This window comes from Momordica charantia (genome assembly GCF_013281855.1).
Source record: "Momordica charantia cultivar OHB3-1 chromosome 3 unlocalized genomic scaffold, Mcharantia_2.0 BLBB01000003.1, whole genome shotgun sequence".
NCBI classification, from domain to species: domain Eukaryota; kingdom Viridiplantae; phylum Streptophyta; class Magnoliopsida; order Cucurbitales; family Cucurbitaceae; genus Momordica; species Momordica charantia.
In genome coordinates this window covers 543,283-568,150 of record NW_028275161.1, presented here as the reverse complement: position 1 = coordinate 568,150, position 24,868 = coordinate 543,283, and the positions used below count along the sequence as shown (strand labels likewise).

At 37.4% G+C, this 24,868-nt stretch overlaps 3 protein-coding genes across 3 annotated transcripts; 2 read left to right on the top strand and 1 right to left on the bottom strand.

Moving 5' to 3' along the window:
• Window positions 1-4,225: 4,225 nt before the first annotated feature.
• Window positions 4,226-7,193, bottom strand: LOC111022028 (laccase-13). The gene is made up of 6 exons (XM_088121778.1): window positions 7,074-7,193; window positions 6,815-6,966; window positions 6,004-6,248; window positions 5,795-5,923; window positions 4,746-5,696; window positions 4,226-4,538 (listed from the first exon to the last, which is right to left on the bottom strand). Exons 1-6 carry the CDS (start codon window positions 7,191-7,193, stop codon window positions 4,408-4,410), a joined length of 1,728 nt encoding a protein of 575 aa, XP_087977904.1. The 3' UTR covers window positions 4,226-4,407.
• Window positions 7,194-14,516: 7,323 nt separating this feature from the next.
• SNX2A (sorting nexin 2A) lies at window positions 14,517-19,104 on the top strand. Its single transcript, XM_022299177.2, has 5 exons — window positions 14,517-15,980; window positions 16,082-16,291; window positions 16,570-16,830; window positions 18,131-18,217; window positions 18,738-19,104. The coding sequence occupies exons 1-5, from the start codon at window positions 14,916-14,918 to the stop codon at window positions 18,816-18,818; spliced, it is 1,704 nt and encodes a 567-aa protein (XP_022154869.1). The 5' UTR covers window positions 14,517-14,915; the 3' UTR covers window positions 18,819-19,104.
• A 2,173-nt stretch (window positions 19,105-21,277) lies between these two features.
• LOC111022047 (exocyst complex component EXO70B1) lies at window positions 21,278-23,559 on the top strand. Its single transcript, XM_022299210.2, has one exon. The coding sequence runs from the start codon at window positions 21,441-21,443 to the stop codon at window positions 23,352-23,354; it is 1,914 nt and encodes a 637-aa protein (XP_022154902.1). The 5' UTR covers window positions 21,278-21,440; the 3' UTR covers window positions 23,355-23,559.
• The last annotated feature ends 1,309 nt before the right edge of the window (window positions 23,560-24,868 follow it).

Genomic DNA, 24,868 nt, shown 5'->3' with positions numbered 1-24,868 from the left:
AGTAACCTGAACAACTTAACCCAAACCATGGTTTGGGTTAGAAATGTTTTCAGATTGGGTTGAGTTGGTTTTTTTCAGAACCGAAATTTCGGTTTGGTTCGCGGGTTTAGTGAATTTTTAGTCAGTTCAACCCGAACTGAACTGAACACAACATTAAATTAAAAAAAGATATTATATATATATATATATATATATATATATATATATATATATAAGCCAAAAACCGTAGTGGCCTGCCCCATTTTGTCTTCCTCCCTCTCCCCCTTTGTCTCCCTTCTCTCATCATCTCCTTCACTCTCAATCTCGTCGCTCACTCTCGATTTCCCATCCTCACCTCTCCCATAATCTCAGATTCCCATCCTATTTGTTGTCGTCGCTCACTGATGTCTATCGCCATATCTGTTATTGTCGCCGTCAAATCTATTGTTTTTGTCGTCGTTCGTTGCTATTCTATGCCAGATCTACTACTGCTCGTCGATGTTTGCTGCTATTCACTCTAGATTTCGTCGTCGTTTGTTTTTTATACTTGTTGGTATTCGTCGCCATTCGCTGCTGTCCGTGCTCGATCTGTTTGTCACCATTCACTGTCGTCCACAACTAGATCTGCTGTTCATCGTCGTTCACTACCGCCCACCACCAAATCTGCCATTTGCCGCTGCTCGCCATTACCTAACCTAACCTAGATCTCACTTCTCATAATAAAAGAATTAAAGAAAAAAAGAACACTGCAGGGGATGATATTAGTTCTAAGGCAATAGCGGGTGATGAAGTTCCCTACACTACAAGGGACGAGATGAAGTTCGAGCCGTCCTTTCCACCTATCACCAGGTGATGAAGTTCCCTACATCGCGGGGGACGAGATCGGTCCTAAGGCAATAGCGGGCCTCATGGGAGTGCTATGTGACTTCCATGAAGGAGATAAGAGAGTGTGTGTTGGTTGTGTTGCCCTAAACTCGTATCTTGTAATTATGTAAAAACAAATTTATATTCAATAAAGTTATGTTTTCTTATTCAATCAAATTATTGCTGAATTTACAACATTGCATTGTCCAAATCCAATAAACTACACATCCAAGGTTATTATCATGTAACCGAGACAGTATATATACTGGGTATATATTTGATATACCCTCGATATACAAGTGGATAATGTCTTGGGAATAACCTAAAGGGTCTATAGTATATGGATAAGGTTGGGTACCATATCCTGACAACACTACGGATACAACTCACTTTGTAAATGTTACAAACGACCTGATCCAGGTCGTTTGTGTGGAGACATGTGAGTGGGGTATCGTATATAATGAGTTTAACTAAGACCGGACCGCGAAATAGTTAATATTTAGATGTACCGTCGTTGACTAATAGATTGTTATTTCATAGGATGACCAGACAACTCATTCTCAATCCTGAGTGAGTTGTGGACCATTTCTCGTGAGGGTTCGTCCTTTGATCTGTATAGGTGAGAGTGGCCCAAGTCGCCGACTCAACATTTCTACCATTTTGGGGACGAGACCAAGTGGGGAGCTGGGAACATAAGTTCACAAGATGAAATTCACTCCTTCCCAAATTTAGGGGAGTAGATGAGTGTTTACTTTAGTGCTGACTCCAGACTTGAACAAGGAGCCTCATCCTCTCATTGGCCCAAGAGAGACTTTCGGTTATTGGTCGGACCATAACCGGGTTGTTTATTAAAGGATCAGCGGTACTTAAGATAAAAGATGTAACACAGGATAAAATGATAATTTGACCTAGCTGTGGTTACTGTTTGAGATTTTGGAATGAAAATAAATGATAGAGCGCAAGTGTATACCCGTCATAAGTAGTAAAACAAAATGAGTATTCTGAGTATTGATCCTCAGGGACAAATAAAGTCTTTTGAATGAATATTATGTTGATCGGTGACTTTGCAATTGAATTTGGGGTAACAAATATCAAGGATAATGTTGGTTTTGGTATTTTAAGACTCAATGCAATAAACCCAGCCCAGTTACTTCGAATTAGCTAAAAATACGACAATTTTTTCCAATTAGGCGCCATGCGCCTCTCAATATTTTTCATCGGTTTTGCTTCACCATCTTCTTATGTCTAAGTGATTTTGAAGGAATAAGTTCATCCTTAATATGTCTATTAGAAAATGTAACTTAATTTAATAAAAACTAAATGTAACCTTAGGTCGAGATCCTATGTCTAGGCTACCCGAGCGAAATATTTATGTCTAAAGTATTTCTCTCTAAAGTTAAATCTTCAAAGTTGTGAAAATGTATCAACCCTTTCAGTATTGATGCTTGGTTAAAACACTAATTGGCCAAATCAAGTTTTAACTTTGTAAAACAACCTTAAATGATAAAAGAAGAGAAAAACACCTTTTGCCTTGTTGGATTTTAAGAACTTTAGCTAATCATCCCCAACCCGGGCTTGGGGAAATAAATTTAGCTCATGACTTTAAAGGAAAAACATAATTGAACGTTGATGGAAGTAGACGACATGATAAAAGATGAATATAATTAAAACAAGCTGAAAATGAGTGAGTTGCAACCCAAAAGACCCTAACCCGTTCTCTTTCAAGATTGGGGAGCAGTACTCGATCAATTCCACAAGTTTGTGTGAATACAACTTCGTAATGAGAGAGAGAGAGAGGTGAATATCAAAGTACATGCTGGAATTTTAATTGAATAAGATCAAACTTACAATTGAAGAATAACAAGCTGGAAAATAAAGGAAGAATTTGAAATAAGCGAAGGTTAAAACAATAATAACTCAAAACTTAAAGGGAAAACGTAAATAAGCTGAGAATAAAGTGTCTAAAGTTGAAAATGATCACTTTGGATGATGAATGAAGAGAAGGAGATGTTGTATTTATAGAGAGCTTCAAGTCGGTTAGGAGGTTGAAACTTTCATGGAGAGTCATCCCTTTACAACATCTTTTATTTGGGTTGTTGTTGAATTGGCTATCATCAATGCATGGAAGACACGCGGAGGGACTTGGGGAAGCTTTAAAACACATAAAATTTTACATTAAGGGCATTCTCGGAATTGGACAAGGCGCTAAGTGCCTAGCTTGGATTCTTTCTGCTCAAAATTGTAATTTCGATTAGAAATCAACTCTAAACAATGTAAAAATGTCCTATATGCATGTATAACCTAAGATAACTCCAAATGAAAGGTTTTGGACACTACTAAGCTTAAAACACGATTTCTAAGTGTAAAACAGTAGAAAATAGCACCTAACTAGTTCCTTTTTACCCTTGTAAACATGAGAAATCAGTTACAAACACTCGTGAAGGATTGGCTTACCATTAATGGTCGATATCCGCAGACTTAAAAATATTCTATAGTGAGAAGAGTGCAGCAGGTTTTTTTTAGTAGAGTAATGATAATTCTACAGAAGAGAGTTATTTTGGGTTAAAATCTCACGAAAATTAGCTAAGGAAAGCCTCCCTAGCACACATCCTACACTGATATTGTACAAAGATTGCATGATTTTGTTATCTTCTCCAAATTTAGTTGATAATGTTGAAAGTTAGGGAAAATGGCTTAATTTTGGGTATTTTATTGTAGCATTGTCGATGTTGCAGCATTGGAATCAAAGAGGAGCAAAAAACGACAAATCTGACAGTGATATGACTTTACCCTAGAAGTTACCACAGTAATTTAGAGAATCACCTGGGAGTGAGAGCTGTGGGCCCACTTTATTTGTTTGTTGCCCTAAAAATAAACGGGGTATAAATACTCACATTTAAGGAAGTTTCCACATACACTTTTGAACCATCAATTCACTCTCACTTCAAGAAAGCTCTCAAGAGTGTTTGAAGAAGACAAGAAGAGAGGAGATTCACTGAAGCTTCAGCGAACAGAGGGCTGGTTTAGCGTTTGCCTTTCCCGTCTCACAATTTGAGGTTTAGTGTTTACTCCTAGCCGTCTCACACTTGACAGTTTAGGTTTACCTTTAGCTATCTAAAATTACGGTTTAATGTTTACCATCGGTCGTTTATCAATTTACAGTTTAATGTTTACTCCTAACCGTCTCAATTTAGTGTTTACCCATGACAATCTCCTTGCATGTTCTTTTAGAAAATGGGACCGTTTTGGTCCTTTATTTTCCTTTTTATCTCATTTTTTGGATTAGAGGTCAGCATCGCATTATGCTCAATAATTTTCTTAATATGTAGTCAATCTCAAATCTAATTATATATCATCATATCTTAATTATCAATCTCAAATCTAATAAAGTCTCATATCTTTCATTTCTAATAAAATATTTGACATATAAATTGGAGGGGCGGACATAGGATATTGGTGTTACAAAATCTAAATAAGCTCTTAGTTTTTCTCAATTCCATAACAATGCACAAGAAACCGAAAGAAATTGATGAAGAAAACCCATCTGTAAGATACATTAATTTATTAACAAGGTGGGAGATCCGGCGGAGGAGGAAGAACAGACTGCATCTCCCCTTCACCATTCTCAACCAGAAAAACCGTCGCCAGTCCCCAAGCAAGGTGCGAGTCTATGTGGCAATGCAGCATCCAAGCCCCTGTTTTTCCAACCAAATTAAATCATCAAATCCTCATTCAAAACACACATGAAAATATAGCCACTGTTCTAAGTTTAAAACAGGATCTCAAACCATTCAAAATCACGTGCTACCAAAAAGTTCATTTGAAATCTATCACTATAATCAAAATTACCGAACTACTGAGTAGTATTTTCCAGTAAGAAAGGATTTAGAAAATTTTCTGACCGGGATTATCAGCGACGAAGCGGATGGCGACCCAGCCACCGGGAGGGGTTCCAATGGTGTTCCTCTGCGGTGGGTCGAGGAGGTTGAACCGGGGCGGGTCAGCGGTGGGGTTGAAGTTGCCGAAACCAGAGCCCACCACGTAGAAATGGTAGCCATGGAGATGCATGGGGTGATCTTCGGTGGTCACAATACTGGTGTCCTGCAGCACAATCTGGACCGTCGATCCATACTTGATCTTGACGGTCTTGGTTCCTCTGCGGGGCTGCCACAGCCCTCTGCTCACGTTTCCGGTGTAGTCAAATTGGACCACCGGAAACCGGGGGAAGTCGGTGGTGAAGACTCCAGGGGTACCTTGGTAAAAGGCCTGCATTATGGAGTTGCTCCGGGGGAAGACGAAGGAGACGTTGCTTATGCTGGCGGCGAAGCGTGTGCCGTTGGGGCCTTGGCACCGGGGGCTCCTCGGGTTGCTGCAGTTGATCAGTCCTAATCCGACAGTCAGGAACAAATTCTCGTCGATCTGTTTCGGCACGTCCACCGCGTGGGGGCTGCGGAGCTGCGACGTGAATCTCGTGGCGGTGGCGGTGTCGTTGAAGAACGGAAGCTGGGCGAGGACGGGCTTTGGGGGTTTTTGGTTGTTGCACGCGGCGGAGTTGTATTGGAGGATGGCGGTGGTGGTGGTGTTGTCGAAGGCGGCGTTCATGGCGGTGTTGTAGGCGGTCGCAGCCATGTAGTAGTGGGCCGGGGGCTGATCCGCGGTGAGGAGGACGTCGGTGGTCTGGCCGGGGCCGATCATGATCACGGTCGTTTTGAATGGTTTGGTGTAGGCGGCATCCACGGCCACCACCGTCAGCTGGTGCTTCGCGACGGAGAAGAACAGTTCTTGATTGAGTGCAGAGTTGATGATTCTCAGAAGGATCGTCTCGCCGGGATCCACCGTGAATCTTGTCGTCTCTGCACATATCATAATGGAAAAAATTTGGCTCCTTAACTAGAGGAGTTAAGAAATGAGTGATGAACAATCAACAATTAAGAAATCTCCGAGTTCATACCTTTGGCAGAACATCTATAGAAATCTCCGGGCTGGCCATTGATGGTGTAGGCATCGGAGACGTTAGGAGCTGCTCCGGTGAAAAGCGCTTGGCGCAGCACATCAATGGGGTCTCTGTCAAACCACTCCCCTGTAGAATCACAGCCATGAAAGCAGAGCAATGAGAGAGGAGAAAAATGAAGATTTGAGCAATGGCAGTTGTTTTGTTACCGAGAAGAAGAGGAGCTTCTCGCTTGGGCATGGAGAAGGGGTAAGGATTGGAGAGTTTTGGGTAGATTATGAGCGCGCCATACACGGTGGCCCGCAGCCATCTGCTATGAGCGTGCCACCACAGAGTCCCCTCTTGGTTTTCAATGGTGAATCTGTAAGTGTAGGTTCCTCCTGGTTTTATGGAGCATTGGGTCACAAACTCGGGCCCATCCGCCCATGGATTCCTCAGCTGCCGGACTCCATGCCTGCTCCAATTCGAACCGAATCACACCTCATTATGCTTCAATTTTTCACTTCGAAAATACTTTTTGAAGAAATAAACGTGATACAAGCTAGGTGACATGAAAGTTTGGTTGAACCAATGAATTGGTATTACAACAAATTCGACCTTTAACATGGTTGGTATGAATCCGTTGGGTTTTGGCAAAATATTAAAATTGAAGTTTGTCCCACATCAGAAAGATACACGGGGAGTGTGTTCCAACTGCTAGAAGTTTTCCCACATCGGAAAGGTACATGAGTGTGCTCCAAGTACTATAAAAGGAGTTTATTATGAGGGAGCGCTTTTGGTAATTCGATGATTGGGGAGAGAAATTGTGTGATTGTAATAATTTTTCATACGTGGTTTTTTCTCTTGTTTGGAATTTTCCACGTTAATTCATGTATTAAGTTCGTTATTTCTACCTATGAACCTCTTTTACCATTGTTAAAGGTCAAATTTGTTATAGTATCAGCTAATTGTTGGTCAAGGATAGTATCTATACTTTTAAAAGAATACGGCGGGAGAGAGAGGGAAATTAGAGGGATTTACCAATGGAGAGAGACATTGTAGCGAGCAGCGTTAACTACTTTGATGACAAGGGAATCGCCATCTCTGACTTCTAAAGTAGGGCCAGGGAACTGCCCATTCACTGTTATTATATTGTGAACTCTGCACAGCCTCTTCACTGCCTTGCCTTGCACCTGAACAATAAATTTACACACAAACACACCCAAACAGAGAATTGAAGAAGAATTACACAGAATCAAATGAAATATGGGTGAGAAAGTGGAGAATTTGGAAAACTCACAATGAACTCATGGTAGTGAGTCTCTGCAATAGCAAAAGAGGATGTTAAAGCCAGCAAGCCAAAAAGGGCAGCCAAGAAAGAGCACAAAGTTTTGATCTTGATTAAATTTAGACCCTCCATCTGTTCTGCTCTGTGATGGGAGAGGTTCTTGAGAGGAGCTATTTATATTCATAACCAGAAGAAAAAAGGAGGGAAAAAGGGGAAGAACAAAACAAAAAACAAAAAAAAATTGTTGCAAAATTAGGTTTAGAGAGTCAACAGATACACTTGGAGTTGGGATTTAAGGTTATGTGTCTTTTTGGTCCAACCATAAAAGAGAATTTGTTGCACCCACTTTCTTCCCTCAAACATACTGTCTCTCTCTCAGTTCATAAATCACTAGATTTCATAAGTTGTAAAAAACTTGCTCCTGCACTAGTCTAGTAGGTAGGTTACTTTCTGATGTAGATTATTTTTTTTAGACTAAACAAATTAGTATTTGATGAAACTACATCAACAATGTCGCGATATTATCCCGATGCAAAGTTGCCATCGACGATATTGAAGGTATTTTTGGACATCTAATTAGAAAATGTTAAAATTGATTGACTTAAAACAAGTTAGATTTTAGAGTTGTCTGTATGCAAATAAATAAGATTTCACCGATCATAAATATGTCCCAAGAGTTTAAGGAAAAAGGCAGTTGGATCTCCCAGGAGTGAGAGACCACGAGACGCGTCGTGTTGGAATACGAGAAAGCTCCTCAAGAGAGAAGGAGAAGAGAAAGAGGGAAGAAGAGGAAGGAGAAAAGTGTCACTTAGACAAAATAATAATAATTACTCAAACAAGCATGAAACGTATGCTTGCGTCTTCGTTATAGGTCAAATCAGATATGTAATTAATCTTGAAAACTCGTAGACCAAATAAAAACAAGTCCATACTTAATCGGGTATATTTTATCATTCTATTTTTTTATCTATTAAAAATAAGCCACAAAGTAAGGAAATTTTTTTCTTCATTGGTAATAAGCAAGGTTTTTTCCACATCAAAACAAAACAGAGAAATTCTTTTCTTTTTCTTCTTGTAATTCCTTTTGTTGGAAGTATAACTTTCACCAAAATTTATGTTCATTTTTTAACTTATGTGATGCTTTGTTTTTTTTTTTTTTTTTTTTTTTTTGGTAATTTCATTCGTCAAGGCTCGAGTTGTTGTTTAGTACTTAGAAGTTGGTCTTTCTCAATGATTGGTTAGCTCAACTATCAAATAGAATATCAACTATCTACTCCCATTTTTTTATAAAATAAATTTATACATATCAACTAACTATATCTAAATATCAATGATTCATCTTTGAAATAGTGTCTTTTTGCTCAGTTTTTATGTCAATTGATTTTATTTTTGTTTAAAATAATATTTCAATATGAGAACAAAATTTACACTACAAAAATTAGGTGCTAACGATGAGGCACATATTCGATTGTTCAGTAATACTAAAACTTGAACATATTTTCGTTTAAAGGAAAAAAATCTCTCTCTTTTTACCTTTCTCTCTCTTATTTATCAAAAAATTTAATGACGTAAAAAATGGGTACTAATAAGTAATTATTCTCTGTCAAAGCGAGCATAGCTCAGTAGTAATTAGTATATAATACGATTAAATCAGACCTTATAATAAATAAGTATTACAATCTTCATCTTAGACTTTAATAAATGTTGCAATTTTTACGTTCTCATTCAAAGAATGGTTAAAAGAAATATTTGTATATTTGTTTAATAAATCATAAAACATGTCTCATACCAAAATACTTTAGAGAAAAAAAAATCTGCGAGTTTTAGAAGATTTATTTAATGGTCAATGTATAGTAATCGACATGATTTCGTGCCGAGTTGATTTTCTAGTAACTTTCAAAGAGAGTTTATTTTTTATTTTATTAAATAAAACTAGTGGGTTAATTTAGCAAAATAATTTACGCTCCAAATTGACAATATCAAACCATTACAAAAATGTGGAGGAAGTCAAACTTTAATATTTTTTAGTTCATTTTTCAAAGATAAATGAAAAGTTTCTTATGATAATGGCTTAGTTTAATGAGTAGTGTTTATAATTAGTTGTTTATAATAAAGTCAAAAGTAGTTAGAAAAAAAAAAGTAGTTAATGTTTGTAATTAATTAAACATCAATTAAGGCACTGATTGGCATGTGCAGTGGTTGAGTATATAATATATATATATATATATATATATATATATATATATATATATTTATTTATTTATTTATTTATTTATTGCAATTATGGAACTGTATCGGTTAACAGTTGAAATGAAGCAGGTCAAAGGGAAGGTCTGGTTCGTTGGAATTTGATAACGGATTAGTTGGCCTGCCAATTGACTCTCGGTGACACATGGTAAGTGGTAACTTAGACAAAATTTTATGATATAACAATAGTAACTACTTCCTTCAAAACAAAAGAAAACAATAGTAACTACATATTTTGGTTCGTGCACTTTCAGTCTTTTATTTATTTTAGTACCTTTTTCTTTTGCTTTGTTTTAGTTTCTATATTTTCATAATGGTTATTTTGATTCATATACTAATTGCGGTCAGTCTCGCTATCTCTTTAGTTGCCGTCCCCTACTTGCTCATTCGAAATGACTACCACAAGAAAGTCGCTCCTATCTCTAAGGGGGCTTATGCACTCCACGACTTTCTTATGTTATGGAGTCTCGAAGACTGAATTTCGCTGCCAACCCTAGGTTGCAAGTGAAAAAGCCCTTTCTCATTTCTCTAATAAGAAGGTCCGCTTTGAAGCTCCAACCTATACAAGGGGCCTTGGCCTAGCTTACTAAGCGCTGGTTCGAGACCGACCAAGCAACCCCGGGGGTAGGAATAGTGAAAGAAAGATAAGGGGAAGAAGCGGGGTAGAGGAATTAAAAGGCGATCATTTTAGTCCTGACATTTTCATCTTTATCTCATTTCTCACAATTTTACTAATGACGTTCACTCATTGAGTTTATTGAAATGAGCCATAAATTTGTATTAAATGATTTTCATTGCCTATAAAATTTGTGTTAAAGTTTTGCAAAGAATGGATCAAAATATTTACTTTAAAAGTATAGAAAGCAAAACAGATGTTTTGAAAGTACATAGACTAAGATGAACAAACATTTAAAGTAGGGAGACAAAAATGAACGTTTTGAAAGCAAGAACCAAAAGGAACCAAAGCTAAAATACTAAAACAAAATAATTATTTTAAAAAAATAAATTAAAAAATTGGTAAATGAATTTTGAGAGGTGTGTATAGTAAATTATTTAATTTTTACAAATATTTAATGAATTTTTAAACTTTCAATGTGGTGTAAAACATAAAAATATCTAACATTCTTGAACTTTCAATTTTTTTTTGTAATTAATCTCTAAGATTTTAATTTTTATGTTTTGTAGATATCTGTCATTTTTTTAGTCTAGAAATCTATCAGACACAATTGAAAGTTTAAAACTTTATTAGATATATCTAGAACCTATTAAATACGACCATTAATAAATTGATAGGCAACATTAAAAATTAAAAATGTAAAAAAAGAAGACGAAAAAGAAAAAGAAGGGGGCGCATGCAAACTAATTGCCTATAGAAGGGTGATAAACTAGGGCAATACAAAGAGTTCAAGATATAAATTAGGTTAAAAGTCATGAATTTGTCTCAGGTAATTAGAAAAGCATTATAATTATTTCTTCTGAACATAACTCAATTAGTTAAGGTATATCTAATAGTTAGAGGGTAGAGTGTAAGTGCACACTGTCACAAGTAACAATATGGAAGTATTCCAAGCTCGTCTTCACATGGACTAGTTTTCTTTTTAAGTAAATTTGCAAACCGCTTAAATGAGCAATTGAGTTTAGGATAAAAATATGTGAAATTATTTGGAACACGGTTTAGAAACACAAGGAAAACATAATTTAAAAAGTCAACCCCTTACTATTGTTTCGTTCTAAAAAGATGAATTACACCTACCAAATACGCAAGATATATTTTCGCTCATTTTATGCAAATTGGTTCAACTCCTATTCCATATCGCTTTTGGTTTGTTTAGAAGTTTAGGCTAGCATTTACCAAATGTCTATTAAACACTAGAATCCTAAATTAAGCAAACTCCAAGTTAGGTTTAATGAGTAAGAGAGCTTATGTCTAGGATCTTGTTTTAGTTCTTATTTCTAAGTAACTTCCCTTTCAAACTTGATGAGCTCCGTTTGATTCTAACATTTTCAGAATTAGATTCAAACTATTGCGATTTAAACAAGTGGCCAACAAGAAAATCAACTGGGTAAATTATATCAATTAAGATAAGCAAGATACGCATAATACGTCGTGTTTATTGATGAATGTAATTTAATAAGATATGAACTCAAACATTCGTATGAAGGTTGAAAAAGTAATTTAGCTACTCATGAGAATAAAGTAAATGAAATCATAAGAAAAAATAACAAAAGAGTTCATTTTCATTAAAATTGGAAAACAAGTACAAAATTAGAACAAATCGAATTGCAAAAATAAACAATGGAACAATTAAAAAATAATTAAAGAACTAAACAAAGATTCAATGTTGGAAGAGAAAACAAAGTTTGATAAAAAACTTAGAAATGAAGAACAAAAAGATGGAAGTGTGTTTTGACTCTTTTGGAGGCTTGCATTTATAGGCTTGGATGCTCCTGTTGGAGAATAGTTGGAAAGTTTAGAACAAAATCTTGGACCAACCACTCGCCTCATCTTGCATGATCTTAGGGAAAATAGAGTGGATTTCACAATACTTGGTCAAAATAAGTTCAAACGCGAGTTTTGATAATCTGGGCAAGAAATGCGTCTGGTGCATTTTGGATGCAGCAGAAGATTTCGACAAAATGTGGCTGACACATTTTGACAAAAAAGTCTAGGAATTTGGGAGTGTCATGCATATGGCGTATTTTAATCACCAATCTTAGATTTTCCCTATAAAACAAACATATTTGCATCAATTAACTTGCATTCACCTACGTCTAAGTGCCCGAGTCTTTTATCACAGAATATGTGCATTTCACTAAATTACATGCATGACCATACATTTTTCAACCTAAATAACCCTCAAATAAGCATGACGACATATATATTTTTAGCCTTTAATCAAGGCCCATCAAGCTTCCATTGGTTTCCACCAAACTCACTCTGATAACCATCATCGTCCAACTAATTACCTGTAGATGTAAGATTCATTCGATACTGGGTACATGTCTGACATCTCGCAGTAATAATTTAGTCCCACTATTAGTCTTCAATCGTATGTTTCCAATTCCTTTAGTCTTTGAAAGTTCTTCATTCCCCATCATCGCGTGGTCGCGGTTGCCTCTTCTAAAAAATGTGAATAATTTCCTATTTGAAGATATGTGTACTGAAGCGATGTTGTCTATTATCCACTCCGATAACTGGTTTCTTGTTTTTGTGTTGTTCTCAACATAGACGATGACATCATCTACAACTGTATTTGCCTCCACTATATACTTTTTCATATCCTCTTTTAATATTCTACAGTTTTTTTATGTTGTTTTTTTTGTGGCAGTGAAAACATTCAACATCTCTCTTCTAATCCCTCCTGTTATATTTCTGTTGCCTGTCATTAGATGCAACATTCTCTTTACCTTTTTGAATAGTCATTGCTGAGTCTTGTTTGGAAGTAGACTCTTTTCCCATCACCTTCCTACAATTTTTTTTAGCAATTGTAGCATAAAAAAATTCTGAAAATTTCAAAGATTTGTCTTCTAACAAATTGGATACTGTTGTCTTCATCGTTTCCTTAATTTTAGTAATAAAATAACATTCACTTCATCACTATCGTCAATTGACTGATTAAATTTGTGACTTCATTTATGTGGGAATTGATTGAAGTACTCTCTTCCATGCGAATATTAAAAAATCAATACTCTCTTCCATGCAAAAATTAAAAAATCTTCTTACGAGAAATACCTAATATTAGCTTAGAGTTTTTGGTACCTATTCTCTAGTGCTTTCATCAGATCTCTATTGCCATTGTTTCTTTTACTATGAGATGTGCCACATTCATGGGCAAACACAATATGTAATGACAATTGCTTATCCTTAAAATTTACATAGAATTTCAAAATCATTTTTGAAAAACAAAAAATTAAAAATTAAATTGGTTATTAAATAATCATGTCTTTTAAAAATTAAAAACAAAAAACAGAAATTGAAATAGTTAATAAACACGCCGGAAAATGTTATCAAATGAGTTTTTTCTTTTTTATTAGTTTTCAAAATTTTACATAAATTTTAGAAACGTTTTTAAAAGTATAAAAGTAAAAAATATATATATATATATAAATATAGTATTTACGAGAGAAAAAAAAAACTAAAATGATTATAAAAAGGCTTATCCCATTCGTTAATATCAACAGTTCCAGCCTCAAACTCTTCTTTATTTCTGCCATTTCCTTATCCAATTCTCCCAACGCCCGACTCCCGTCACCTATGGAAGCTATAATAGTCAACGATAATTTTGCGATATTTTAAGACCTATTTACTTTTTATTTTCAGATTCACTCCATTAGTGAATATTTATTTATAATATTTTTAGTATTTTCAAATTTAGAATTTAAAATTTTAAAATACACATTTACATTAAATAAAAATAAAAACATAAAAAATATATATTATTTCATATTATAAATTCATTTCGTTTTTTGTTTTATTAGAATTAAGATATGTAAAATATAATATATTATAAATTACGTTGACGGTGAATTCTGGAGAGGACCACGTGTCCCTCGGATGAGGGTGTGTTCGCCGAGAAGCAAATGATTCTGCAACAACTGGTGGGGTGTCTAGCGTAATACATTTTGATGATCAAATTATTAATCAGAGTAAAGAAATAGGAGTAGACACCAAAAATCCAGTGACAGATTTTTCACTTACTTGGTAGTGATAAAGTCATTCCCTTTTATAGGCACGAAAGGCCGACCACGAAGGATGGTGGTTAGAGGTGTAAGGACACACTGGGCTGTACGAGGCTTTAACGAAGAGGGACAGATGTTTTCGAAAATAAGTGGGTGGCACCTCCGCCTTCTGGTTTGTTCCTTGTAGCCACAGATCGTAGGTTGCAATCATTGACATCTTACCTATACATATACAACTCTAGTAGTGACGTGCCTGTACACATGCACAATTTATGATGTAACTGTTTGTAATCCCGCGCCTCTGTCATCCCTAACGCTCGACCATGTCCTATTCGGACTTCTACCTCAACAAATTATATAATATTATAAAATAATAATTCTACAAAATTTATAACATATATATTAATAAATTAATTAATAATACTTTTAAATTCAACTAAATATTTAGTTGCAAATATAATACTAAGTATATTTAAACAGCTTTTTTTAAAAATACTGAAAATAGAGAAGAGAGTTATTTTGTAAATCTCGGGGAAAGAGAGCGATAAAATCAGATTCTGATTGCCACGTCCATACTATTACGGTACTACCCCCGGTGGACGGAAAGGCTTCGAAACGGCACCGTTTGGGTTTGGAGGTTTCTGTGAAGGCCATGGCCACGTGGTTGCGTTGCTCAGTCTTCGTCCTCAGCTGCCTCTCTCCGCCACGACGCATGGTGGCGTCCTCCGCTACTGTCATCGCCATCGTCCTCTCCGCATTCCTCTCATCTTTTTTCACTTGTTCATATTGAAAACCCTACCAAGTTTCTTTGTCTTTGATTTTGTTTTGTAGATTGCTCGACCTGATTAAGAAGTGGTAATTCGATTCCTGTGTTTCTCTGTTGTTGTTTCACTGGATTTTGTTTTGTTTCGGGTGTAAGATAATCAGATGATGGACTCGGAGAACCAGGGCTTTGAAGAAGCCCAACTGTTTGCCGCAGCCGCTCCCGCTCATGGGGAGATGCAAAATCTGGTTCTCAACGACCAGTTAAGCTCCAAATCTTTCTCTAATTATCGCAGTGCCATCTCCTCGCTCTCCGAAACCCACCACCCTCTGTCCCCGCCGGCTGTCCTTACACCGGCCGACTCCGATCCCCTCCTCGCGCCCTCCGTGGATCGAGATCTCCGAAACCCTAATGCGTCTGATCATTTTCTTTCCCAGCCGCTTCGTTTTTCTGATGTGAATTTTGGTCCCTTCGATGGGAATGATGGCAATGATGTCAACGGTGTTGAAAGCCCCAGCAAGAGTTCGGATAATTCTGGGGGTTTATCCAGATCTTCGTCTTCGAACTCGGAGTATATAAAAATTACAGTCTCGAATCCCCAGAAGGAGCAAGAGGTTTCGAACTCGATTGTGCCCGGTGGTAATTCGTATGTCACTTATCTGATCACTACCAGGACTAACTTAGCAGAATTTGGGGGATCAGAATTCAGCGTACGAAGGAGGTTTAAGGATGTGGTCACACTATCAGAACGGCTGGCGGAGTCGTACAGAGGGTTCTTTATACCCCCACGGCCGGATAAGAGCGTTGTGGAAGGCCAGGTGATGCAGAAACAGGAGTTTGTGGAGCAGAGGAGGGTGGCACTGGAGAAATACTTGAGGAAACTAGCAGGGCATCCAGTGATTAGAAAGAGCGATGAATTTAAGGTGTTTCTGCAGGTCCAGGGGAGATTGCCACTGCCAACGACGACGGATGTTGCTTCTAGGATGCTTGATGGGGCAGTGAAGCTACCGAAGCAGTTGCTCAATGAGAGCTCGGTGGCACCACAGGAGGTGGTCCAGCCAGCCAGAGGTGGAAGGGACTTGTTAAGATTGTTTAAGGAATTGAAGCAGTCCGTGACAAATGACTGGGGAAGTTCGAAGCCTCCAGTTGTCGAGGAGGATAAGGAGTTCTTGGAAAAGAAAGAAAAGTTGCACGATTTCGAGCAGCAGCTCAGTGCTGCATCTCAGCAGGTGAAACTACAAGTTATACTTTATCAGAGTTAGCAAAACTGTTTCTTTGAGAATGTGTATTTGATTTTCTGACTGTTTAATTGTGGTGGAACTTATCTCAGGCTGAATCCTTGGTCAAGGCGCAGCAAGATATGGCAGAAACTTTGGGAGATTTAGGTTTAACATTAATCAAGTTGACGAAATTTGAGAATGAGGAAGCTGTCTTCAACTGTCAAAGAGTCCGTGCTGCTGATATGAAGAATGTAGCAACTGCTGCTGTTAAAGCAAGCAGGTGCTATCGAGAACTAAATGCTCAAACTGTGAAGCATTTGGTAAATTTTTTATTTCCTCATAGATCATTAACTTTAATATTTCAATTTGATCAAGCTGTTTTTAGAACTGCTCTTCTTTTAGTTAATAAATTGGACAGTTAGTATTGCAGAAGAAGCTCAAACACACGTAACACACTTCAACTTATCATTTATGTATGTAGACTATGAACCTTATAGTTGGTTCATGTCCTGATAGAATAATAGCAGATAACTCAATACTCCTGCATTTCATTATAGTCCTCTAATTTTTTCATGGCTATTCATTTTATATGTTTCAGGATGTACTTCACGACTATCTGGGGTTAATGCTAGCAGTTCATGGTGCATTCTCAGAACGCTCAAGTGCTTTACTGACTGAGCAAACTCTAATGTCGGACTTGTCCTCATTGCATTCAAGGGCCGAAAAACTTGAAGCCGCATCATCTAAAGTATTTGGTGGTGACAAATCGAGGATTCAGAAGTTAGAGCAGTTAAAAGAAACCATAAGAACTACAGAAGATGCTAAAAATGTTGCAATTCGAGAATATGAGCGCATTAAGGTGCCTTCCCATCAAATCTTGCAGTTCCTTTTTATATATCTTTTATTGTAGTACTTGGAGGTTGGATTAAGACTTTTGTTATCATCTTTTATTTGTTAATTTCTTTGGGTATTTCAATGAAAGATGCTCCGATTAACATAGGGCTTCTCATTTGGTACGTGTAGAGGTTAAAATATGAACTCAGAGTGCAATTGAATGTCACACCTGTTGCTTATTCTTTAATGGCTGCACAATATGGTAGAGTTGGTACAATGGTATTGCATGTTTAGTAGTAGACCGGCATCTTATTTTACATTGCTTTATAGAGGACCTGGGGGGCTTTATCAAAGACCAAGTAGTTGTGGAATGTACAAACACCAAAAATTTTGACTGCTTTTATTAATTTTTTACTTTATGATCATAGACACAACTTAGTTGGGAGAATTGACATGGTCGAACCCTAGGAGTAAATGAAATCGTTCTCTTAGCATATGGATTGAATATCTGTTCCAGACTTCCAGTCATATTAAAGGATGTAACACAGTGCTTTAAGAGTGATGGTAAAAGAGATGAAATTGGCTTTGTTATCTATGAGGAAACTTAAACCAAACCTGCATAAATCGTCATGGGTTGGCTCAATAGTCAAAGGAGTAAGGTGTGAGCTCATTGACTCAAGTACTTGCAGTTAAAGGGAAAATTTTCTTACTTTTGGGAGGTGATTCATAACTGAATAAATTTGAAGGGAACCAGAGTCCTGAAATTATATCAAAAGATAAAAGGGTAAAAGAAGACAATACTTCCCAAGTGTTTGCGGTACTTGGAAAGTTGGAACCCCACTTTTAAGTATTCTCATGCCTAAACCAAGTTATTGCCACCTTCATCTCCTCCCACTCTTATTTTTAATTGATTCCTTGGCTAATGACTAATATACCCTTCATACTTTAATAATATTTCTAAACTCCTATCCTAATTGTACTCCTAAGAGAATTGCACTTTGTTGCTTATCTGATGCGAGATATCTAGCTTTGGGGTTTTCTCTTCCTTCTTGAACAGTGAGATTTTCTTTTCAAGGTGTCGGGTCTTAAGAGAACCTTTTTTTTTCAATGTTTTGTCCTGATGCCTTTTTTCATAAATTTATCATCACTTTTGTAATATGTTTTTGGAGTAGGGATCCTGTTTCCAAAACCTTGACTCAGTTGCCATAATTTTGTTAGTTATACAATGCAAAATCTAGAGTATTTGCGCTTCTTTCCTGTTTTGAATTCTCAGTCATTTTTTACTTGTAAATAAGCATGGTCCGATGGTGATGTATGTAATTCAGGAAAACAATAGGAGTGAGCTGGAAAGATTTGACAGGGAAAGAAAAGCTGACTTCTTGAGTATGTTGAAAGGATTTGTAACAAATCAGGTACTTACCACCCCGTCTAATGGATGATGCTCAGGTTTTTATCCATAGTTCATCCTTTGTATGATTTGTATGAAGTTAAATTTTACACAACTTTATCAGATAGAACCAATGTCATGAAATATTTTGAAAGCTCATATTCTTCTGTCATTTTAACTCGGTGCTGAAGAATAGCTCTGTTAGTTCAGAAACTGTTGATAATTGGCTTTCAAGATTTCTTTAGGCGCTTTTAGATTCTAGGGGACCTGGCATGGGGGACCGGACATCGATTAGTTGTAGCCGGGCAGATTTTGACAGTTTTCAAAGTATTATTGTTAGAATAAGAAGTAGAAAAGAGATAGAATCTGTGACCTTTGTCGAAATTGATATGAATGATTATGCTACAATTCCGTGACAAATTCTCTGATTGATTCTCTGATTTTTATCGAGATTGATAGAAATGGTTATGTGAACGAAATCGTAGATAAATTCCGTGGTTCCATTATCATCCTTGATGTTAAATTTGTGAGCTTTTGTTGAATAGGTTGGATATGCAGAGAAAATTTCGCATGTATGGGCAAAGGTAGCAGAGGAAACTAGCAGCTATTCAAAAGAGAGCAGTTGATGAACTTTCGTGGCAGCAATTGGAATCCTTGGGAACATTTTTCTTTTTATTTTTTATTTTTTCTTTTTTGGTCTCACTAGATTCATTTTATATCCACTTTGTTGATATAATTTACCATTCTTAAGGTAATAAAACATAAAGAGGAACACTTGGGGAAGGTTTTTTCAACATCTTATTGCCCAAGTTGTGTCCCTACAGAATGTTGTGTTCTCACTCTGAACTGATGAAGTTCATGTGAAACTGAGGTTTGATATTGTAAATTGATCTGTTCTTTTGAATCCTTCAACTTCGGAGTTCGCAGCAGATGTTTCTTGTGGCCGCCGTTGCAGAAACTTGCCTGCATGTCTTCTTCCATCGTTCACTGCAGTATGAGAAAACGACAAGTCGTTCATTTGATCCTATCCAAATGGCATTTTCAAGCATTTTACCCAATTGCCCCTTAAAATATTGGTTTATTATTCCATTTTGTTGATCTTTATGCTCTTCTTCAATTCAATATAGAAATGGTCACCCATGACCATTTCCAATATATTTTTGTAATTTTATAGATCTACTTTTTTTTAGACAAATAGTTATGTTTTCTTTTCATTTTACTATTAAAATATATGTAACAATAGTTTTTTCTTTTAAAAGGTGAGACTTTTTGTCTTTTCTCTTAATTATATCAGGACAAAATTTAAGATTTTAAAATATGTAAATGTAAGATAGTATAATCGAAATTAGTTTTGCAACTATTAAGAAGTTTTTTTCTGGGTTAAAAAATATATTTGGTCCTGTAATTTTATTGAAGTAACAATTTAATTAGTAACAACTTAATCTCTATATTTTAAATTGGTAGCAAGTTAGCACCTGAACTTTAACTTTAAATTTGTAATAATTCAATCTCTATCATGAAATTTTTTTATCAAAAGTAAATGTTGATTTTTATCATAATAACGTTTTAGTCTTAATCATTTATAAACATATTTGGTCGAGTTTATCGACTAAATTTTCTTTTTCGAATACGGAAAGGACAAAAGTCTAAGAACTAGAAGAAGGAACAAGACGAGGCATGGAGGCCCCATAACATCAGCTATCATCAAAGGATAGAGATCAGAGGGAGGGTCTTCACAAATGTACTAATCGTTAATTCAATGGAAATACATGGACTAAAAGATCCACGTACTAGTTTCTCCGTATTTCACACTTCTCAACCCCTCCCCTTGTGACTAAGACAAATATTCTCTCTCCTTCGTTCATAGGTTGGTTATTATTATACCAATCAACGTCAATTTAGCCTTTGATTATTTAATTTGTGTTTTTCAGATGAAGATGATTCAATTCAAAGGCTATGTATGATGATGATGTAGCCTGAAAAAGAACACCAAAAGTCATTTGGTCCCTTATTCTTATAGGATTATGAAAGAAGCAAAGCATTCTCTCCTTCCTTCTTTTGAATGCCTTTTTTTCAATCTTTGAATTGCCCTTTCCTTTTCTTTCCCCCTTTGACACTCTCCAAGCAACTCATTTGCTCTCCAATTCCTTCTGACTTCTCTCACTTTATCTTGGAGATGCAAATTTATTATAGGAGGGGTCTATTTTAATACTTAATTAAGTCTAAAGGTTTAATATTTGCAATTACAACCATTAATTTGCCCTAAAAATGTTGTAATGGCCTAACTTGATTCAATCTAACACTACATGTTTCTTCAAACATGAATTATATGAATTTATAATGAACTTCTAGAACCAATTTGACTATCATATTATTCTTCAACAATAATGCTTCTAAAATAAGGACCAAAGGAGGATTTAGATCTAAAAAATAAATTTTAAATCACAAGTGCATCCCTATGTTTCAAACTTTTTTCTATTACAAAAATGTCACAGTGGAGATTTGAATCTCTAATGTTTGAAGAAAGAAGTAATACTTAGTAAAAATATATTAATTTATTAAACACTTAATTGACATAATAGATATTTTTTAGAGTTGAAAGACGTAGATAAACAAACGAGAATTTTCTTTATTTCCATCTAGAAGATAAGAAGTTTCAATAAACAGGTTTTTGTCTTAGTAGAATCTTTCTGTAGTATATTTAGGTCTTCTTCCTCGTTACTTAAAAAAAGTGAGCCATCGGTTCAGGTACAAGATACTTTCATCATCACCAGGAGTAGACATTCAACCCGTAATCGCAATAATCCAATTGCAAGAGCTCTGAGCCATATCTCTCCAAGCTAAGTAGGACATGCACGAAGGAGTCAGATGCTCTTTCTATTCTTTTATTATTTTTCTTGGTGTAACTGGGCCACTTTGGACTTGAACCAAGGATCTCACCCGTAAAGTAAATCATCACAGCTACGTGAATTTAGAAATATAAGTTAAAAGGAGAAGTTAATTACGGCTGAGTTATGATTAGATTAATTGATAAAGTAATTATTTAATAATATTGAGTCAGAGTAACGAGTGAGGGTGAGATATTTTCGTTTTCCCCACAAACGCAAAACCGCGTCCCCATTTTCACCTCCTTCTCTTCTCTCCTCTTTTGGTTTGCAAAACCAAATTTCCATTCACTCTCTCCTCAATTTCCTCACCCTTCGTCTCTTCTTTGCTCTGCTGCTGCTGCTTCCACCTTCTTCTTTCTCATGGTTGACAACGGCGAGGAGAAGCTGCTGGCTATGGCGCGCCACATAGCCAAGACCATGGGCCGTAACGAGTCCATGGCCGATGATATTTTCCAGATTTTCTCCAATTTCGATGCTAGGTTTTCCCTCGATAAGTTGTCTGATAAGGTCGATGAGGTTGATCCCAGAGGCTCCGCCGCCTTGCACCGCACTCTCAAGTCTCTCGACCGCCGGATCTCCCAATACTTGGCCGCCGACCACCCGATTTGGGCCGACTCCGCCGATTCCTCTGCTTTTCTCGACGCCATCGATGAGTTGATGGCCACCATTAGGGACTGGACCCCCATGGCCAGGGATAACACCGTCGGCTCCTACCTCGCCCGCGCCGACGATCTGATGCACCAGGCGATGTTCCGCGTCGATGAAGAGTTCCGCTCGTTGATGGAGCGCGGTGGTGAGTCTTTTGAACTCACTCGCCATTTCAGGAACGGCGAGTCAACGGGCGATTTCTCCTTCGATTCTGAAGAGGATGAGGAAGCTACGGAGGGGATTCTTGGCGACGGCGACGGTCACCAGATTCCGGTGGCGCAGCCGGTTACGGACTACAACATTGTGATCGATGCGCTCCCGTCGGGGACTCTCAGCGATCTCCACGAGATAGCGAAGCGTATGGTGGCGGCCGGGTTCGAGAAGGAGTGTTCGCACGCTTACAGTAGCTGCAGGAGGGAGTTCCTGGAGGAGAGTCTTTCTAGGTTGGGGTTACAGAAGCTGAGCATCGATGAGGTTCAGAAATTGCCATGGCAGGACCTTGAGGAGGAGATTGAGCGCTGGATGAAGGCGATTACCGTCTCCCTCCGAATCCTCTTCCCAAGCGAAAGACGCCTCTGCGACCGCGTCTTCTTCGGCCTCTCCTCTGCCGCCCATCTCTCTTTCATGGACGTCTGCCGAGGATCAACGATTCAGCTATTGAATTTTGCAGATGCGGTAGCAATTGGCTCGCGCGCACCGGAACGGCTGTTCAAAATCCTCGACATGTTCGAGACCTTCAGAGACTTGATGCCGGAATTGGACTCGGTGTTTTCGGACCAGTACTGTTTATTGCTTAGAAACGAAGCAATTACAATCTGGAAAAGGTTGGGCCAAACAATCAAGGGGATCTTCATGGAGCTTGAGAATTTGATCCGTCGTGATCCTGCGAAAACTCCAGTGCCGGCCGGCGGGCTTCATCCAATTACTCGATATGTGATGAATTATCTACGAGCAGCCTGTCGGTCGCGGCTAACTCTGGAGCAAGTTTTCGAAGAAACCGCTCTTCCCTCCAAGGATTACACCAAGCTGGAGGACAGAGCAGCAGCATCGTCTTCGTTATCGGTTCAAATGGACTGGATTATGGAGCTTCTAGAGAGCAATTTAGAGGCGAAGTCGAAGATATACAAGGATCTTTCCTTAAGCTCTGTGTTTCTGATGAACAACGGCAGATACATTGTTCAGAAAGTGAAAGACAGTGAATTAGGATCACTTTTAGGCGACGATTGGATTCGAAAACACTCGGTGAAGAGCCGGCAATACCTCGGGAATTACCTGAAAAGCTCATGGAGCAAGGTGGTCGGAGTATTGAAAACGGACAGTGGCTCGTTAGCTCCAAGCGCCGCCACAATGAAAGAGAAGCTCAAATCATTCAACTTGCAGTTTGAAGAAATCTGCAAAACCCAATCCACATGGGTAATATTCGAGCATCAGCTCAGAGAGGAAGCAAGAATCTCGGTGGCCAAAATCCTGATTCCGGCCTACCAAAACTTCATTGCAAGGTACCAGAGTTTGCCGGAGTTGGCAAAGCGTACAGACCGGCATTTGAAGTACACGGCGGAGGACGTGGAAGCTCGGATCACCAAGTTGTTCGAAGGAGGCAGCGGATCGGGCAGTGGGCGGAAGTAAAGGGTAAGCCATCAATGTTCAATATCGCTTGTAATATATCTATACAAAACGCAATCTTTATGAATGTTAGGTTAGCAGTTGGCAAAGAAATTTTGGGTTGTAATTCTAATTGGTTTGATCTGGTGAAACTGCAACTGGGTATCTTTAGGGCCATTCTGAATATGATTTAATCTCAAAGCTTTGCCATGGAAGTTTTGAAGCTCTACTTGAATGATTGACAATGGTGGATTAGAACTGTTGGGCGTTTGAAACTAGAATTACTGTTTGATTGGTGCAATTACTGCTTAGATTTTTTCTGGTACAGAGTTATAAATTTGGTGTTTAGATTATATTTCAATTTAATTATAGTTTTAACTATAGCTCTTTAGAATTAGCTTTTTAAAGGGCAATAGTTAAGGTGAACAATATTTCAAAATAAATAAAGAAAGAAAGAAAGGGTTAAGTGTTTTGTCCCCTTAATTGACAACAAAATTGAAAGGATGAGCTGCTAATCCTTCTGATTTCTAGCAGAGAGGAAAGAAAGGGGTTTCTTTGAGTAATCGACATGTAGTTTTTCGATCTATGGCCCAATTACTAAACTCTAGGCCCAATCTATGGTCTAAATACTGTTGGGCAAGTACAACTATTAATGGAAATTATTTCAAAATGGCTAAATTTAACCATGATATTTCACAATTTTTTTTATTTTACAAATCTATATTTCGAGATTTTAATTTCAAATTTTTTTGCGCATCTTTTAACATTTATTATATAATTTTTAATATAATTATTTCCTTCCTGATTTATCTACCTTTTCTAGCCTGCCAACAATTTGATTTAGATGTTCAACCAAAATGGGGAATTCACTCAAATGGCCTAATGATCTACCCCTTCAAAATGTGTCCAAATGACCCCTGGAATATTTAATTAATTTTAAAAGGTCGCGAAATTACAGTGCTGTCCTTTGTTCAGAAAACCAAACCGTTCACGCTACCTTCCCCCTTCCTCGCCGTTTTCAGCCCCAATTCGTCTTCTCGATTTTTCTTCGCAGTCCCTTCGAATTTCTTCTTAATTTTTGTTTCTCTTGGCGATTGGTTTCGCTTTTATGTGTGTTGAGGAGTTGAATAGTTGTCTATTTGCGTCGATTCAGTTTTCAATGTTTAGATGAACGAATACATGTATAATATTGCATCAATTTAGGTTTTTTTCTGTTGATTTTGTTTACTAGTGTTCTTCGTTTCGTTCCCTGTTTTTCCTTTGATTTTTCGTTTATGTTGGAATTGAGGTATGTGGCTGCGAGAGTTTGATTTGAAATGTTTGAAGTGGTGTGGTGGGAGGTTGAAGACGAAGAAGTATTTCGGGTGAAGTGGGATGAACCTCGAGCAAGGTTCAAGAGATTTGAAATGTCGTTCAATGTTTGATAAGCCTCCGTCATTTTTCTCGGGTTCGACCTCGGGCGAGGTTGAGCCCGAGGTAATTGAAAGGGGCTCAACCTCGAGTGATGTTTCTCGCGGTTGAACCTCTTTCAATTACCT

What these genes read in the sequence shown, in the direction of transcription:
- LOC111022047 (XM_022299210.2), top strand. Translation starts at nt 21,441, where the DNA reads ATGGTTGACAACGGCGAGGAGAAGCTGCTGGCTATGGCGCGCCACATA.
- LOC111022028 (XM_088121778.1), bottom strand. Translation starts at nt 7,193, where the DNA reads ATGGAGGGTCTAAATTTAATCAAGATCAAAACTTTGTGCTCTTTCTTG. An exon ending in AGAAGCTCCTCTTCTTCTCG is followed by an intron (nt 5,924 to 6,003) that starts GTAACAAAACAA and finishes GTGATTCTACAG; the next exon opens with GGGAGTGGTTTGACAGAGAC. An exon ending in CTATAGATGTTCTGCCAAAG is followed by an intron (nt 5,697 to 5,794) that starts GTATGAACTCGG and finishes TGATATGTGCAG; the next exon opens with AGACGACAAGATTCACGGTG.
- SNX2A (XM_022299177.2), top strand. Translation starts at nt 14,916, where the DNA reads ATGATGGACTCGGAGAACCAGGGCTTTGAAGAAGCCCAACTGTTTGCC. An exon ending in TCAGTGCTGCATCTCAGCAG is followed by an intron (nt 15,981 to 16,081) that starts GTGAAACTACAA and finishes AACTTATCTCAG; the next exon opens with GCTGAATCCTTGGTCAAGGC. An exon ending in GAGAATATGAGCGCATTAAG is followed by an intron (nt 16,831 to 18,130) that starts GTGCCTTCCCAT and finishes TATGTAATTCAG; the next exon opens with GAAAACAATAGGAGTGAGCT.